We start from the raw sequence: 17,789 nt of genomic DNA, 5'->3' as shown, positions 1-17,789 counted from the left end.
GACTTTGCCAACTTCATTGCAGCGATGGGCATTGTAGAGTACACACTATTTCCTCAGTATCGGGTCCATTTTCTTGAGAGATGTGGTTCACAGTACTGTAGAAGTTCAGAACCGTGATGGAAGACTAGTGCTGAATTGAGAAGCTTTTGACAGATAAGATCACCAAAAAGTATAGCAACTTCATATGTTACAACTTAATGGTGTGTATCAGTTAAAGATGTTTTTAATACTGATTGATGACAAGGCTTGGCTTTTAAAAAGTAAGTGACCATTATAATGCCCAGAATTAAGAACGTGTTCAGATGTGTGAGGAATTGTAGGCAATGAATAAAAAGCTCTTCTGCATTTAAGAGTTTCAGGATTCAGATCTTAATGTATTGACTTCCTTTGTGATTTAGCGTTTTCTTTGACAGATTATCCAATCATCTGTTCATCCATTTGAAGCAGTGGATCAGGTGGCTATCTTCCCCTATAATTCAAACGATTTTAATGTATTAATCTCTAACGGCCTTGTTTTTTGACAGTGCTATGTTCTGGAATCTGATTAGGAACACTTGGCAGAGCTGCAGATCCCATAATGCCTTCAGTTCAGCAGAGGTTGTTAAAGGGGCTATAAACTTTGCTTTGGTTGACTGTTTCATGAACAGTTATCAGGAATGAGGTTTCTCAAAGGAAATTTTGAACTGCTGATTGGTTATTTGGAAATTCTGTGTACATTTAGTGGATGGCATTAGAAGGGTCAACAGTTCTGTCCATAACGGATGCCAGGTTGAGTGGGCATGGAGGGATATCAGAGGACGTATGAAGTTCAAATGGGGAATGGAGGGATCATAGTGACTTCAGCCCTCTCTCATCTAACACCCATTATAGAACGAGGCCAATACCCAGTGAATAAAGGTCAGCCGTCCAATCTGCCTGAGTTAGCATCCTCCCATCTGTATCAGGGGGCAATGATCCCAACTCCAGGCCATCTCATCACTCAAAGATAGAAACAGCTTGGGTGGGTACAGGCAGGAAGGAGACAAGACAATGATAAACAGTCTGACTCTCAATTTCCAATTCAAAGATTAAAATTCAGACCGTGGTGTTTGTCTAACACCTCTCCCTACCCACTAGTCAAAGATAAGACATTATCAAAATCTGAAATCACAATCACATTCAGGGGCACCAACATCTCTAGAGTACTTTATGTTCCTCAACCTAATGAATTTCAAAGCTTCATCTGTGTTTCTCCCACTCATAAGTCTCATCATAACACCATTGAAAACTTCATTTACATCATAATTTCCAGCAAAAGAACATCAAGACAGAGGGAGATGTTTAAAGAAAATTCACTCCTTCATATTACGAATGATGTTAATGTTGGTGAAAAATTGGACAACAGTGACATCATCATATTATTCATGTATAATCTAATGAGTCCATGGGTTAAGCTGAGAGAAATGGAAGGATATAGATCAGGAAATTCCCATTTAATTTTTGGTATCTAGGTTAGACAGCATAAAAAGCAAGCAGCAAGATCCTGTACAAGATATGATCCTAGACACATACAAACTACATTTATGATAGGCCATTTCTCATTTGCACTGAGAGATTCTTCAAATAGAAACAGTAATGAACTAGATAAGCTGAATGGAATTTTCTTATTTTTACATTTAAGCTGACTCAGTGTTATGTACATAAAAACAAAGCAAAAATACTCATTATTTAAAGAAAACATCTCAACATACAAAAAGATTAGATAGAGTCAGAAACCACTTACAGTGTTAATTCTGTTCTGCAGATGACCCAGTGCAGAATATGTCATTTGCAAATATTCAAAGTAGTCCACAAGATTTTCATTTTGGATTACTAACGTATTTGTACATAATTTAATCAATTTTAATTTTAAATACTGTACTGAACGCATTATTTGTTTACAGGTGAACTCAACATATCATTGACCTTAGATTATTAAAACAAAGTAAGCAATTGAATTAGTATTAAATAAATCACCCTTGGATCGATGACCAAATATGTTTTGAGCTTTAGTTCATTGAGGTAGGCATTTCTTTGATGTCCATTTCCTTCTTCAACTTCGTAAGCTTTATGCAAATGGTTCAGTGTAGCATCTGTGATATGCACACGCCTAAACGAAACAATCAATAAATCTATTTTCACTTCAAAGCACGCAAACTAACTGCTCACACCAATTTTGTTCTAGAAAATGAAATAACTTATCTAACACATTTCAGAAATAAATGAAACAGTGGTTTATGAGCAACAAACATGTGCTGTAACTGCCATATTTCACCATAAAGTGTTCATGAATTAAGCCAGAGTTGTACTGATAGTCTTTGCAAACCACCAGTTCTGAACGCGTTTGTACTTGTATCGCACTTGAAAACATCAATTGCCAAAACCTATTCCACTTTAGAGGAAAGTTACAAAAATGAAATCACTTTCAAATTACTGCAGCTCCTTCACTGCCAATGATTTTGAAGATAAGACATAGACCATAAACATTTGAAGTAGAGACTGGCGAAGGTTATTGTCAATTAATTCGTTCATTCGATGAGATGTGACCAGCATTTATCGCCCATCAGAACGTGGTGGGGAGTTGCCTTCTTAGCCTGCAGCAGTACAAGTGGTGATGGTACTCCCACAGAGTTGCTAGAAAAGAGGTCTTGCTTTAATGCTAATGAAGGAATAGTAATATGTTTCTAAGTCAAGGTAGTGTGAGACTTAAAAACAATGGAGTTCCTCTATGCAAACTGGTTATACACCACTCCACAGTATTTAACTCGCACCCACATACAATCCCATATTAAATCACTTCTCGTGAACTGACAAATTTCATGAATGAATTTTGTTCATTTATGAATTTTGTTGAAATTGTAGCTTGTGTCAGGGTCCAATTAAAGCAAAACAAAATCTTACCCTGGCACTCCTCCAGATTCCATGTGATTAGCTAGGGTGACATCATGTGACCAAACATCATACTGCCACTTTCGAAGGCCAATGACGCCACACAGTACATTCCCAGAATGAACACCAACCCGCATACTGATGTCTACTCCTGTTGCATCCCGAACTTGCCTTTGCAGGATAAAAAGACATAAATAGTATTTCCAGTTCCTAAATCCAAATTATTTTACATGATTAGAAATGGAAGTTACATGAGAAATTAGTCCTGCTAAAAGGTTTACTCAGAAATCAACTGCAATTCTTTACATGGTGCGTTCTCCCCCATTGAAACATGGTTAATCTTTGGTTCATTTTTGCCAAAGTTGGTCAATATTATGCAAGGAAAATTTGAATGGCATAAGTGAGTAAAAATGTTACCTGTAGTGCCTCTTTGCACTTATTTTGCAACAGATTATGTCTGATAACCAATTACTTGTAAATTGAGAGCAAAACAAACACAATGGATTAAGCATCAATTCCAAAATTATCCGACCCTGCTCTGGCATTAATTTTACTGGTGAGAAGATCTGAATTTACTGTGTGGTATGCTGCTTTGCAACAAATTTTCTTGCTGTGTCTTTTTCCCCCAGACTTAATTTCAATTAAAAATTCTTTGGTCCTTAAATAAGGCTGGTGAAGTAAAAGGTACAAAATCAACTTGAGATTTTGTTTTTGTGGGCAGCAGTAGGTTACCACACCATCCTTCCTGATTTTACAAACAGATAAGACTGATGGAAGGGTTAAAGACAAAAATATCCCCTCCTTGTAGCCTGTAAGGACCCGAAGAGAAATGAGTTGGCTAGTCTGAATCCAGGTCATAACGACAGCAGGCTCAAGAACGCAGCCAGAATATTACTGATGCCAATAGGAAGAACAGAACTGAAGATTAACCACGTTGGGCTTTTCAATGAACAATAAACATGAAGATCTCTTACTCTTGTTGGCTGGCACATTCAAATGGTTGATGTACTAGTATTTTTTAAATAATAAAGAAAGCTAAAATTATCCAAACTTAACTTCAATTATTCAAATCCTACTCAACACTATCTTTTATCGGAGTGATTTGCTATCGCTGTTTCATGATACTGTTCAAGATTAATTTCACTGTAGCATAAAACATACTTTAAATTCAGCTTGACATTTCCTAGTTCAATATAACTAAATTAGATACAAATTATTTTATTGGAAATTCAAATATGATCAAATGTGAATCATTGAACAGCCAAGATAAGAGAAATAATAAAATCAATACCGCATTGGTTGAACTGCTTTGCATACAAACACTATTACATACTTAATAGCTTCACACATGTCGAGCCCCATTTTCACACAGTTCTTTGCATGTTTCGGTAAGGACACAGGAAGACCTGAGACGCAGTAATAGCAATCACCCAATATTTTTATCCTCATGCATTCATTGTCCTAAAAAGAAGTGTTAAGAAAATATTGTTTTTATATTACAGTGAAGAATGCATCATGCAACAAATCATTTATGTTAAGGATTGCATTCAACTCATTTTCTATTGCAAAACATGATAATTATGTCACCATTGTAACGTTTGTCGTTGGGGTGCATGCTGTCCTTTTATGAGAGTAGGTCAGGTGACCTGGGCAGTCTAGGTTTTACGGTGTAGCTGTGAAGACAAAATAAACTGCTCGTGGTTCAAACTTCTACAGGCCTTGTGGTCTTGTAATAACTTATAATAGACCCAGACATCACAACCATATACCAATAATGTTTAACACATCTTAATGTTTCATTTTACAATTATTTAAAATGCAATTGGAATTTATCATGCACAGGTAAAAATTGCTCTGCCAGCTTTGGACAGAGTCTTTGCCCCATGTTTATTTGAACAAGTTAAAATTTGGATTGGTCCATTCCAGTGGCAGGCAGATGAATATCATTAAAAATTGCCAAGATATTATGGAATGAAAGATATTATTTTCCTTCTGTTTTGCCTAGATTTGCATTAGAATACAAATAAATTAGACATTGATTTGTATGTAGACAGGTAGAATATTAAATAGTTATTACATCAATTCTCAGAATTGTAAATTAATTTCTTAAGGTTGTGACAGTTTAACTGATGTATCAAACTACTGATCATGTTCATACTGAAATGATCATTAAAGATCAAAATATACTGGTGTAAATGATCATTACTTTAATTTCTCATTGACATTCCTCCCAGCCTGGAGGATCCTCAAAACAGCAGAACTTCATGGGTGCTTGTCATTCTCCAGTTACCCATTCTTCAAAGTTGAACCTAAATTAGAGGTGTCTACATCATATGGGACATCACAACCTTTCATGGTGACATCTCAACATCCACATGCCTGCAATGAATAGCAAGCAGATACAGATGTCTTGGCTGATTTTACCTTGCATAGACAAGGTCTGTATGGGCTACAGTCGTCGTCCTGCCATTATTTGGCTGATAATGCTAATTCAGTCCATGACTGCAATTGATTCTGAAATTTTGTTCATCTGCTTAGCTCAGAAAATGAAAACTGGTCCAGGAATGACACTGGGGAAGGGAATAAATTTGAGACATTGGGATAAAATGGAATGTCATGAATATATATATGGGAGCCATTTGTCTATCACCCGATATTATCGGATACAAGATGCAAGTCCACGTTGTGCAATCTTTGCAAATGTTAAAATACAAAACCTGAAGTAATGTCAGGTTTCTATTTCTCCCCCATACCTGCACTTTCTACGCAACACCTCCTTCCTTACTTGCACCCCCACATCAAAAGAAAACATTTTGTCCATTCTGAAGCACCACTTAACTCACTAATTTAGTTCAAAAATATAATTATAATTTCAGGCCTGACAGTAAACACAATAACACTGGAAATACAAAAGGTCATCAACACAAACCTCATCTCTTCCCCTCTTCAGAGATGCTATCAGATTGATTACCTATTTCCAGCATTTTTACTGTTTTCTTTCAGATTTCTAGCATCTACAGTATTTTGCTTCTGTATGAATGAGAAGGAGCCAAAATGGTTTCGGTGATGCACAAATGAATTAAGAGAACCAAGGCCTACCTTAGCAATCTGGTCAAACTTCCCAAACAGTTCATTCAGCATGACAACAAGTTCTTTGGGTGAGCAGTCACTAGCCAGACGTGTGAAGCCCACAATATCTGCATACAATATGCTGTTAACAACAAAGGAATACTTGTGAAAACAAGATCTGCAGTTAAATAAATGTTGCCATTGTTAGAAATTGAGGAAATAAGATCGAGGAAGGAAGGGAAGTGAGTCGTGCTTTCTCTATCTCAGTAACAAAGCAATTCCTGGACTGTGCCTGATAGGATTGTCACGAGGGAATACCAAACCCAATTTCTGGAAAGCTTTTCATTTTCAGGTGCTAATTGTAAAATACTCAAAACAAGCATCTCCCCAGTGAATCGTTTCTATCTCCTTCCCAAAATCCACAAACCTGACTGCCCTGGTCGACACATTGTCTCCACCTGCTCCTGCCCCACCGAACTTATCTCCACTTATCTCGACTCCATTTTCTCCCCCTTGGTCCAGGAACTCCCCACCTACATCCGTGACACCACCCACGCCCTCCACCTCCTCCAAAACTTCCAATTCCCTGGTCCCCAACACCTCATTTTTACCATGGACGTCCAGTCCCTATACACCTACATTCCCCATGCAGATGGCCTAAAGGCCCTTCACTTCTTCCTGTCCCGCAGGCCTGACCAGTCCCCCTCGACTGACACCCTCATCCGCTTAGCCGAACTCATCCTCACCCTCAACAACTTCTCTTTCAATTCCTCCCACTTCCTACAGACAAAGGGGGTGGCCATGGGTACCTGCATGGGCCGAAGCTATGCCTGCCTCTTTGTAGGATACGTGGAACAGTCCCTCTTCTGAAGCTACATTAGCCACATCCCCCCACCTCTCCCTCCGTTATATCGATGACTGTATCGGTGCCGCCTCATGCTCCCACAATGAGCTTGAACAGTTCATCCACTTCACCAACACTTTCCACCCCAACATTAAGTTCACCTGGACCATCTCCAATACCTCTCTCTCCTTCCTGGACCTCTCTGTTTCCATCTCTGGCAACCACCTGGAAACCGATATCCATTTCAAGCCCATGGACTCCCACAGCTACCTAGAATACACCTCCTTTCACCCACCTTCCTGCAAAAATGCCATCCCCCATTCCCAATTCCTTCGCCTCTGCCCCCGAGATGAGGCGTTCCACCCCTGGACATCCCAGATGTCCTCGTTTTTCAAGGACCGCAACTTCCCCTCCACAGAGGTCGAAAACGCCCTCGACCACGTCTCTCGCATTTCCCGCAATTCATCCCACACACCCCCTCCCCGCAATAACAACCAAAACAGAATCCCCTTCATACTCACATACCACCCCACCAACCTCCGGATCCAACGCATCATCCTCCGACACTTCCGCCATCTGCAATCTGACCCCACTACCAAAGACATGTTTCCCTCCCCACCCTTATCTGCTTTCCGGAGGGACCACTCTCTCCGTGACTCCCTTGGCCACTCCACACTCCCCACCACCCCCACCACCCCCAGCACTTTTCCCTGCAACTGCAGGAAGTGCTACACCTGTCCCTACACCTCCCCCCTCACCCCCATCCCAGGCCCCAAGAAGACTTTCAAAATCAAACAGATGTTCACCTGCACATCTGTTAATGTGCTATACTATATCCGCTGTTCCCGATATGGCCTCCTCTACATCGGGGAAACCAAGCGGAGACTCGGAGACCGCCTACACTCGGTTCGCGACAAACGACTGCACCTCCCAGTCGCGAACCATTTCAACTCCACCACCCCCCCAACTCCTTGGACGACATGTCCATCCTGGGCCTCCTCCAGTGCCACAACGATGCCACCCGAAGGTTGCAGGAACAGCACCTCATATTTTGCTTGGGAACCCTGCAGCCCAACGGTATCAATGTGGACTTCACAAGCTTCAAAATCTCCCATCCCCCGACCGCATCCCAAAACCAGCCCAGCTCGCCCTTGCCTCCCTAACCTGTCCTTCCTCCTACCTATCCCCTCCTCCCACCTCAAGCCCCACCCCCATCTCCTACCTACTAACCTCATCCCGCCTCCTTGACCTGTCCGTCCTCCCTGGACTGACATATCCCCTCCCTAACTCCCCACCTACACTCACCTTTACTGGCTCCAACCCCGCCTCCTTGACCTGTCTGTCTCCTCTCCTCTCCACCTATCTGCTCTTTTATCCATCTTCTATCCGCCTCCGCCTCTCTCCCTATTTATTTCAGAATCCCCTTCCTCTCCCCCATTTCTCAAGAAGGGCCTAGGCCCGAAACGTCAGTCTTCCTGCTCCTCTGATGCTGCTTGGCCTGCTGTGTTCATCCAGCTCTGCACCTTGTTAACTCCCCAGTAAAGTTAGCCAGGAAGAAACTGAATGACATTTTCAAGTCGGTAATCCAAAAGAGTATGTATAATAAATTTGATTGCAGTCCCAGCAGACATTTAGTAGCATTGTACCATGTAACTTTGAGACAACAGCTGAAGAATAATTCCATGTTGGCTCTTTTTAGTTTGAAATGCATCTTGTGTATTAAAAGCATCAAGTGAAATATAGGGGCACTGTCAGTACTTAAATACTAAACACAGGAATGATTTCTCTTCCCACTCCTTCACCACAAGGATCTACCTTTGACCAGAACCCAATTCTCATCATTTTGTCCCTCACTTGCAGCTTCTGAAAATTTTGTCAGGTTCCACATGTGCACTGATGGTACATCACTCTATATTGCCAACAGTGGATTCCCTCCACTGTCTCCACTATGTCATAGTACTCACCCAATCTCCCACTAAATATCAGGAAGACCTAAGCCACTGTATTTTAGCCCTGCCACTATCGCTGTTCCCTAGCCACTGATTCCAACTTTCTCCCTAGAAATTGAGGTTGACCCTGATGTAAGCTTCTGACCACATCTCTATCCCATTATTAAGACGACTAACTTCCTCACCTCCGTTAACTTTGGTGCTGCTGGAGCTTTCAACCAAGCTTTTATTACCTCTAGACTCAACTGTTCCATTCTCTCTTGAATAGCCTCCCTTCTTTCACCTTCACAAACCTGAGCTCAAACAACACTTTGTTGCACATATCTAACTTGTGCCAAGTCCTGTTCACCCACCACCCTGGCCGACACTCGTTGCCACTTCACCAACACCTTTTAGAATTATCACCAATGACCTTACATCCCTGTCATGCGCTCCTCCAATACTGCTGTCCTGTAACCCCAGTCTCTAATCATTTCAACACTCTGCTAGCAAAAGGAGGACTGATGAAGCAGTAAGGCAAAAGATGAGCATGATAAACTCAAATGTAATGAGAAAAATGGTGTAAGTATTCAATAAGTATCTCATTTCAGTTTTTATTGAAGGTAACAAAATAGAGACTCCACAAGAGAAGGAACATAAGAAAAATGTTAGGATTGAACTGGAGCAAAATATTAGCAAACAAAAATAAGAGGGCAGAGGTTCCATTGCTGAGGCACAGAGTAAGGACTGGCAGGCAGCTCATAACGTTCCTACATACAGATAAAGGAAGCAGAACAAAACATGGGAACTACAAAGTAGCAGGCTTAATAGCAAGGACATGAAAGATATCCGAATCTATATATAAAGAGTGACAGAAGAGGATCTACAGACAAAAAAAAATTAGTCAATATGTATTTCAAAATGTTTAGCTAGCCTGATAGAATTCTTTAAAAGGAAACAGCACACTAGAATATGCAGTTATGTCAAATAAATACAGGGGTCAAAGCAACGAGGGCTTTGGCGAGATGTGTGGCAGATCTGGATAGGAAGTCCATGAGGGAGCATCTCACTCCATCTTTTTTTACATTCACATGCAGCGTAGCCAGCTGCAGGACACCAGTTAAAAGACTATCGTTTGCGAAACATCTTGCTAACGGCCAAACTTGCCAGGTTAGCATTTATGACATGGAAACTAGAGCTGGTAACTGGTGAATCCAGCTCACCACTTGCTCAGAAATACCACCATGTTAGACCGCTGCCACCAGCGTTGGCACAGATACGAATTGGCTAACAGCACACAGGGAATTGGGACAAGGGGAGCATTTTCAGGATGGACTGCCACACGGTTCAGTGTTAGTGCCACAATTATTTACAATGTATATTAATGACTTAGATGAGGAAAGTGAATGTCATATAGCCAATACAGACACAAAAATAGACAAGAAGGCAAGTGTTGCGGATGACACAGAGTCTACAGAGGGATAAGACAGGTTAAGCAAGTGGAAAGACTTGGCAGATGGAATATAATATGGAAAAATGTGAGATTATGCATTTTGGCAGGAAGAATACAGGAATGACTGTTATTTAAATAAAGAAAGGCGAGAGAAAGCGATGTAAGAGAGGAGTTTGGAAGTCCTTGCTCCTGAATTACAAGTAGCTAGCATATGGGTTCAGTAGACAAGATGGAAGGCAAATTGAATGTTGGCCTTTATTGCATGGGGAATGGAGTATTACATTGGGAGGCTTTGCTAGAAAAAGGCTCAAGTCAGACCCACACATGGACTACTGCAAACAGTTTTGGGGCCGTATCTAAGGAAAGATATACTGGTATTGGATACAAGGGACACCAGCAAATTCTGGGCTATCTGCTGATTGGTGAGTTGTCCCAGTAATGGTGAATTTGGTAAGATACAGACAGAAAACCTGTCTGGCCCCAGAGCAGAAATCCCTCCAAAAAACCTGATGCAACCCGCACATAGCCAAAAAATTAAGATTCAGCCCTTGGATTTTCAAAAGCCTTTAATAAGGAACAGTCCAGAAAATTAAAGACGAGTCTATGTAAAGCCAAGAGACAAGGAGCAAAATGGAAGAAACCTCAAATTTAAAAACGAATAGAGTAGGGATAATGGGAGTTATTTATATTGGAGGAAAGTTATATTGGACAACAGCAATTATGCTGGGATCACCGTTATTCATAACTTAATAATTTTGATGTAGGGACAAATAACTCATGATACCAGCAAACTGGAGGTACAGCTAACACTGAGGAAGAGTCCAATATAATACAAGAAGACATTTGAAAACAAAAACCGAAGTTTCTGGAAAAGCTCAGTAGGTCTGGCAGCATCTGTGAAGAAAAAATCAGAGTTAACGTTTCAGGTCCGGCAGTTCTGAGGAAGGGTCACCGGACCCAAAACATTAATTCTGACTTTTTTCTTCACAGATGCTGCCAGACCTACTGAGCTTTTCTAGCCACTTCTGTTTTTGTTCCTGAGTTACAGCATCTGCAGTTCTTTCGGTTTTTATTAAGACGTTTGAAAATGTGCAGACTAACCCAACTGACCTAGGAAGGTAATGAAAGCAGAAACACCACTGTCTGTCTTAGAAAATAAGAAACTGAATGGGTAGAAGAGCAAATGGATCTAAGGAGGCTGGTGAACACATCATTAAAAGCAGCATTGCTTAGCACCAAGACAATGAAACTGTAAAGAAAGCACTGGGGCTTATTCCTGGATGTGTAGAATTCAAAAGTAGTGAAGGCATGCTGAACTTAGTCCCAGCCAGGACCCAGTTAGCAGCAGTGTGCAAGCACTGTAGTCTCCATACTACAGTAGACCCACTGCAGAAAATGCAAACAAGATGTTCAAGGGTGGTTTCAGAGGTGAGAAATTACAGCCAGGAAAGACTACAGGTGCCTTTTACATTAGAAAAGAGAATTAGAGGTGATCCTGACAGGATCTGATTAAAGCATCAAAAATTATGAATAGTTCGTTAGGTTAGATATGGAGAATATGTATTCATTTGCTGGTTTGTCCAAAGACCTGTGTTACAACAGCGCAGAATAAAGTAATATACTGTCTCATGCAGTCATTAGTAGGGTACTCAATGTAACTTCTCAGGTGAATACTTGAAAATCACAGTATTTTAAGATATTGCATTAAAAAAAATTTCAAATGTTGGCACAGGCTAGACTTGGTTCTAATTCTAATTCAACGCTTTGTCAATACTATGAAAATTATGAATAGCTACACTGTACCTTACATTCTGGTGCCTCTTTACATACAAGTTGTGGAAATTATCGCGCTTGTGTGGATAATAGTTACTTTCTTTCAAACGTTCAATAATAGCAAGTTTCATTTCCATAGATATATAACCTGGCAACACTGATAACAGCAGGCTTTCCTGGAATAAAAGAAGTGGTGCAGGGTAAGTGTACATAACTCTTTCAATATTTTATTGTCACTTAAACATAGCCATTCATTTAATTTAAAAAACATTGATATGGCCTGAAGTCTCATTAACCAACCTCACTGCTCGTGAATGAATATTGAAGCCGCAGTGTCAGCGTCAAGCACATCCAAGCCAACGATTAAAATAACCACATCTTCAGGTGCCTTCAACATCTTACTGAGCAGACATCCCAAGAACCTTATGCGTAGCGTTGAAAATTAAGCAATTACACAGAACTCTGTTTGGACTGATTGTTCAACAATTTAAAGCATTCACACTAAAACCTTGTGACTGACCTACCTATATTTATAACAAACTCTTCCAGCCTGTGAAGCTCCCTGGCAGAAACCCAGAATTGGGCTAACTTTAATATCAGTCAGGCGAAGTTCACAAGAGTTATAGTGAATCTTTTTAAGACTAGCTTGGCATATTCTTGCATTCAATTCCCGGCATCACAGGAGGGAACGGAGATGGTGGGGGGAGTCGGGGTTGAAACATGATTAGTAGAGGTGTTCAAAATCATGAGGGATCTGGACAGAATTAGATAGTGCAAAATTGTTCCCATTGGTGGAAGTGTTGAGAAGTAAAAGTCAACAATTTAAGATGACTGGCAAGAAGAAGTGGTGGTAACAGAGGGAAGGAAGGGTTTAAGGTGAGAAAGGGAAAAATTAACAGGAACCCGAGGGGCAACTTTTTCACACAGGCAACGGTGTATATATGGAATGAGCTGCCAGAGGAAGTGACACAGGCAGGTACAGTTACAACCTTTAAAAGACATTCCGATTGGTACACAGATAGGAAAGATTTAGGAGATGGGCCAGGTGCAAGAAAATGGGATTACTTCAGTTTAGGAAACCTGGTCAGTATGGCCAAGTTGGGCTGAAGGGCCTGTTTCTGTGCTTAAGATTCTAATTATCGAAAAAAATTGTTTTTACACAGCAAATGAGTAGGACTGCAATGTACCACCTGAAAGTGTGGGGGTGTCAGACTTGATCATCACCTTCAAAGGGAATGATATAATTATCTGAACTGAAAAGAATTTCAGGGCTACAGGAAAAAGACAAGTGATTGGAATTAAATGCACATCACTATCATGGACATGACAGGCTAAATGATCTCTTTCAAAATTGTAACTATGTACGATGCTATGAAAAGTTTAACTAATGGGAATCCACATTAATCTTGGTGGAAGGGTAAAGTTGCCTCAATATTTACATAAAATACTGCTCCCCAAGATATTTTGGGAAAGCTTAGTCCAATTTTTAAATCACCATACTTTTAAACAGAAGGAAATCGATTACACATTACATTTTTCTCCTCAATAAAACTCTTGTTGTGAAGTGGAATTGAATGAAACTTTATTATCCTCACCTGCTGTTTCTTCTTAATGTCCAACTGCATCCTTATTTGTATACAGCTTAAAGTGTCCTCATAAGTTTGCTCTAAGGCACGTTCCATTGAGAATTTATGAAAAAAGCCAATCAAGCAACCACACAAAAATATCACAGCATTGGAAATCAACTGGAATACAAAAATAAAAGTTAATGTTTAAACATAGTATCGAATTTGTCTCACGTATTATTTACACAACACTTAAATGATACCCAAATCTTCATTAAAAAGATTGAATTGTCATATTTTATAGAACCTTTTATGAACTAAGTATACTCTTTTGGTTTCAAAACGCAGTTACATCAAATTTGACTGTACGTGTGCAGATTGACTTATGTAGGGGAGAGGAAAATATTGCTGGAGTCCGATAGTTTTGCGGCAGAGCAAAGTTTGGTCAAGTCATTTAAAGGCTGGGGTGTAGGGGGTCACAACCTGGCATGGTGGGCACTGAGCAGCAGACAGCTTACTGTGGGAAACCTGTGGAAACAGGAGAATTTTGGGTGACTAACAGTAGCCTCCTTGTAGTCCATTTAAGAACCATTGGTTTGCACACCCCTGGGTACCTAAAAATTGGCTTAGGTTTTCACAACAACCAAATGTAAATATTGCAATGAAATTCTTGCTTGGTGCAGCTTGGAGCCCTTGCCAACTACTGAGCGGCCCATTCTGAAAATTTGTTGGGTGGCCAGTAGACTTTAAATAAAATCACTTCCTTCTACCATGAATGGAATGATAAATGAAATTCTCAATATCAGATCACTTTCTTTTAATTTGTCTTCGAGTCTCTCCATGACATCTAACATCCTTAAATGATTGGAGAATGCTCGACGAACTGCTGTGTAATGTGCCTGGTTGGAGGATGGCAATGGTCGCACTTTCTTCCCACTCGTCTGTATTACCATGTTATACCAGCTGGGAGCATCCCAATAAATAAGAGTTTTATTGGAGGAAAAAATGTCTCAAGAATGCAAACTTATTTACAAAAGATAAAAATGCACTTCTTTCTGGTAGTTGATACCAGCTTCATAAACTGGTCTAGCATTTTTAAAGTCAGAAGTCACACGACACCAGATTACAGTCCAACAGGTTTATTTGAAATCACAAGCTCTCAGACTGCTGCTCCTTTGGAGGTGACTTCAAACCAGCACCTCCATATCATGGCATTTTTAGCATCTTGGTGACTCAGAGTTATCATTGCATAAACCACTTTGAAGATTAGTACTCAACTTTACAAAGCCTATATAAAACAGTTGTTAGTGGAACTCATCATGAAGGAGCACCAGACTCAAAATGTTAACTCTGCCTTCTCCCCACAGCTGCTGCCAAATCTGCTGAGTTTCGCCAGCAATTTCTGTTTTTGTTTCAGATCTCCAACATTCACGGTTGTTTGTTTTATATAGATAAATAAAACAATGTTTTCTAAGCAAATTCGTGTGTTGGAAACAGATTACACAAATGCAGATTACATAAAGGACACCAAAAATCAGCTTGCCATGAATTGATGTTTCCCTGCTCTGTTATGACCAAGTAAATTCTGCCAAACATTGGCGTTGCTTGCTCTCACACTCATAAACAAGTAAATACAACTGGTGTTTTGCTACAACCATTATATTGCTCAGATGTTTGTTGTTGAAGATGAGTCATTTATTGAGAAACATAAGTATTTGTAGTATCTCTTTATCCTTAAACATTGATATATCAAAGAAAAACAAACCTTAGTTAAAAAATCTGTCATAAACAGTCTAATTTCCTACAAAAAAAACTATTTGCAATTGCTCTGTACAGCCTATCTTTAGCTTTAATAACTGTAATGAAATTCTAGGATTGTGGGAATTCATAGAATCATAGAATTGTTATGACACAGAAGGAGGCCATTCAGCCCATCATGTCTACACCATTCCTATTATCTTGTGCCAATGCCCTGCCTTTTCCCCATATGCCTGAACACCATTTCTATCCAAATAACCATCCAAGGCTCTCTTGAATGTCTCAATTAAACCTGTTCCCATCGCATTTTTCAGGCAGTGCATTCGAGATCCAAACAATTCGCTAACCATTTTTCTCACATTATCCTTACTTTGTTTGCACATCACTTTAAATCTATGCCCTCTTTATTTCTTTTACGAGTGGGAAAAGCTTCTCCCATCTATTCTATCCAGCCCACTCATGATCTTGGAAACCTCTATCAAATTTCCTCTCAGCTTTCTCCTCTCTGAGGAGGACAGTTCCAAATTTGTCAATCTGCCCTCATGTCTGAGGCTTCTCATTTCCAGAACCATTCTTGCAAACAGCTTCTGCACTCTCTCCAATGCATTCACATCTTACTGTGAATGAGGTGCCGACAAATGAACATTATACTGCAACTGAGGTCTGAGTGTCTTGTACAAGTTTCACATCACCTCCTGCTCTAACACTCTGTGCCACAATTAATAAAACCAGGAACACCTTATGCTTTATTAACCACTCTTTCCACCTGTCCCACCACTTTCAATGATCTGTGCACACATACACCCAGGTTCCTTTGTTCCTGCACCCCTTTGGAATTGTACCCTCTATTTTGTATTATCTCTCACTGTTCTTCCAACAAAATGCATCACCTCACAATTCTCTGCATTGGACCTCATCTGCCACACCTCACCACTGTCAATGTCCTTTTGGAGTTCTACACCATCTTCCTCAGAGCTTACAATTCTTTCAAGCATAGTGTCATCTGCAAACTTAGAATTAGTCCCCTGCACACTGAGGTCCGGACTATTAATATAGATCAGAAAAAGCAAGGTCCCTGGGGAACACCACTATAAACCTTCCTCCAGTCTGAAAAGAATCCATTGCTCATTACACTGTTTCCTATCACTCAGCCAATATTATATCCAATTAGACTTACAAAATTCCTCTTTATTGGAATAAGGGAGTACAGTATCCTAGAGGGAGGTTTGGCTGATGAGCGAAATTAATTGAGCAAATTATATTTAATACTTTTCCAAATTCCACCACTACTAGCAGTGCTCACTTTAATTTGTGTGGTAGACTATGACCGAAAACTGCTTGTCAAATTTTAAAATTACAAAACTCTAAGCCCCTTTTCCAAACTGGAATTTAGATAGGCAAAGTTCAAAGCTCAGTAAATTTGCTACACAACACTGTGAACTACACAAGTAGCAAATTATAGTGTTGGATGCTTCACCATCATTAAATTAAATGGCTGCAATTAGTTCTCCCTTCGAATTGTGATTATGTGCCAATCAACCACACTTCACCAGCCATCTTTAGATATCCCTACTGAGTAAGGTTCAGGCCTGATAGTGATCAGCAACAACAAAACACAATTTTGCCCTCAACCTCACCATGTCTGGACAAGAAAAGCAAACAGAGGTAAAGACACTCCATTCAAAAGTTGTTGGAATTGTCCCTTTATGCCCCCATAGTCCTAAATGCTTCTCCGATTAGATCTTTCACAGGGTACAGTCTAGTTGCAGATCATAATTTCTGTGGCCAATCTTTTTTGGAGGTAAGCTCACTCGATGCAATGCATGACCTCTGCCAAATGCAAGAGTATACATTGTCATTTAAAATGGCGGCTGGATGATCTATACAGCACAAAAATATTAAAGTTTCAGCTTCATTGTTTACAATATCCATTTGCATTTCACAGTGAAATCAAATAAAAGCAAGAAAAGCTATCTAGAAACCCTCAAATGTGTTGCAAGACTGAAATGGAATCCAGAAATTTTGTTTAAGTCAAACAATGTGAAAGGGATCCAAATGATTTATGGTATCCAAAATTCTGTGTTACAGTCTCTAACACTCTGCCTGCTATTTCTATTCCCAGATGATACTAAACTAGGCGCAGCAGCTGTGTCAGAGAAAACAGCTGAGGCCCGACAAAAGGACATTGGTACAATTCTATCCATTGAGACTTCTGACAGACAAAGGAAAGGAAAAGCACACTGGGGGAAAAAACAGTCACAAATACATTATGTATGCTGCAGAAACAGCAAAAGGTGAAATGGAATCAAATGTTTAAGTGTGTTGCAGACTCACCTTTAGGTATATCAGATATCAGGAGGCTATTGAAAGATTGGGCAGGACTTTCCCATATTCTAAGTATTGGGCGAGTGGAGGGTGCGACAAGTGAGCTCTCTCACAGAGCTGATAAGAACAGCCCTGTAGTAGTCCTCAACATCGGTGTCCTGAGACAC

General features: G+C 40.1%; 1 protein-coding gene across 6 annotated transcripts in view; it reads right to left on the bottom strand.

Annotated features, from left to right (window-relative positions):
* Positions 1 to 17,789, bottom strand: part of adcy7 (adenylate cyclase 7) — a 164,929-nt gene that overhangs the window by 42,660 nt on the left and 104,480 nt on the right. For all 6 annotated transcript variants that reach the window (XM_048606023.1, XM_048606022.1, XM_048606026.1 and 3 more), the window contains 6 exons: positions 13,570 to 13,719; positions 12,005 to 12,150; positions 6,007 to 6,118; positions 4,241 to 4,368; positions 2,920 to 3,078; positions 1,996 to 2,128 (listed from right to left, as the gene is read on the bottom strand). In XM_048606023.1, coding sequence (XP_048461980.1) covers positions 1,996 to 2,128; positions 2,920 to 3,078; positions 4,241 to 4,368; positions 6,007 to 6,118; positions 12,005 to 12,150; positions 13,570 to 13,719 — 828 coding nt within the window. The remainder of the gene's footprint in view (positions 1 to 1,995; positions 2,129 to 2,919; positions 3,079 to 4,240; positions 4,369 to 6,006; positions 6,119 to 12,004; positions 12,151 to 13,569; positions 13,720 to 17,789) is intronic.

This window comes from Rhincodon typus, chromosome 15 (genome assembly GCF_021869965.1).
Source record: "Rhincodon typus isolate 14 chromosome 15, sRhiTyp1.1, whole genome shotgun sequence".
In the NCBI taxonomy this organism is placed as follows: Eukaryota; Metazoa; Chordata; class Chondrichthyes; order Orectolobiformes; family Rhincodontidae; genus Rhincodon; species Rhincodon typus.
Note: the sequence above shows the minus strand (reverse complement) of the source record. Positions and strands in the feature narration are given on the sequence as shown.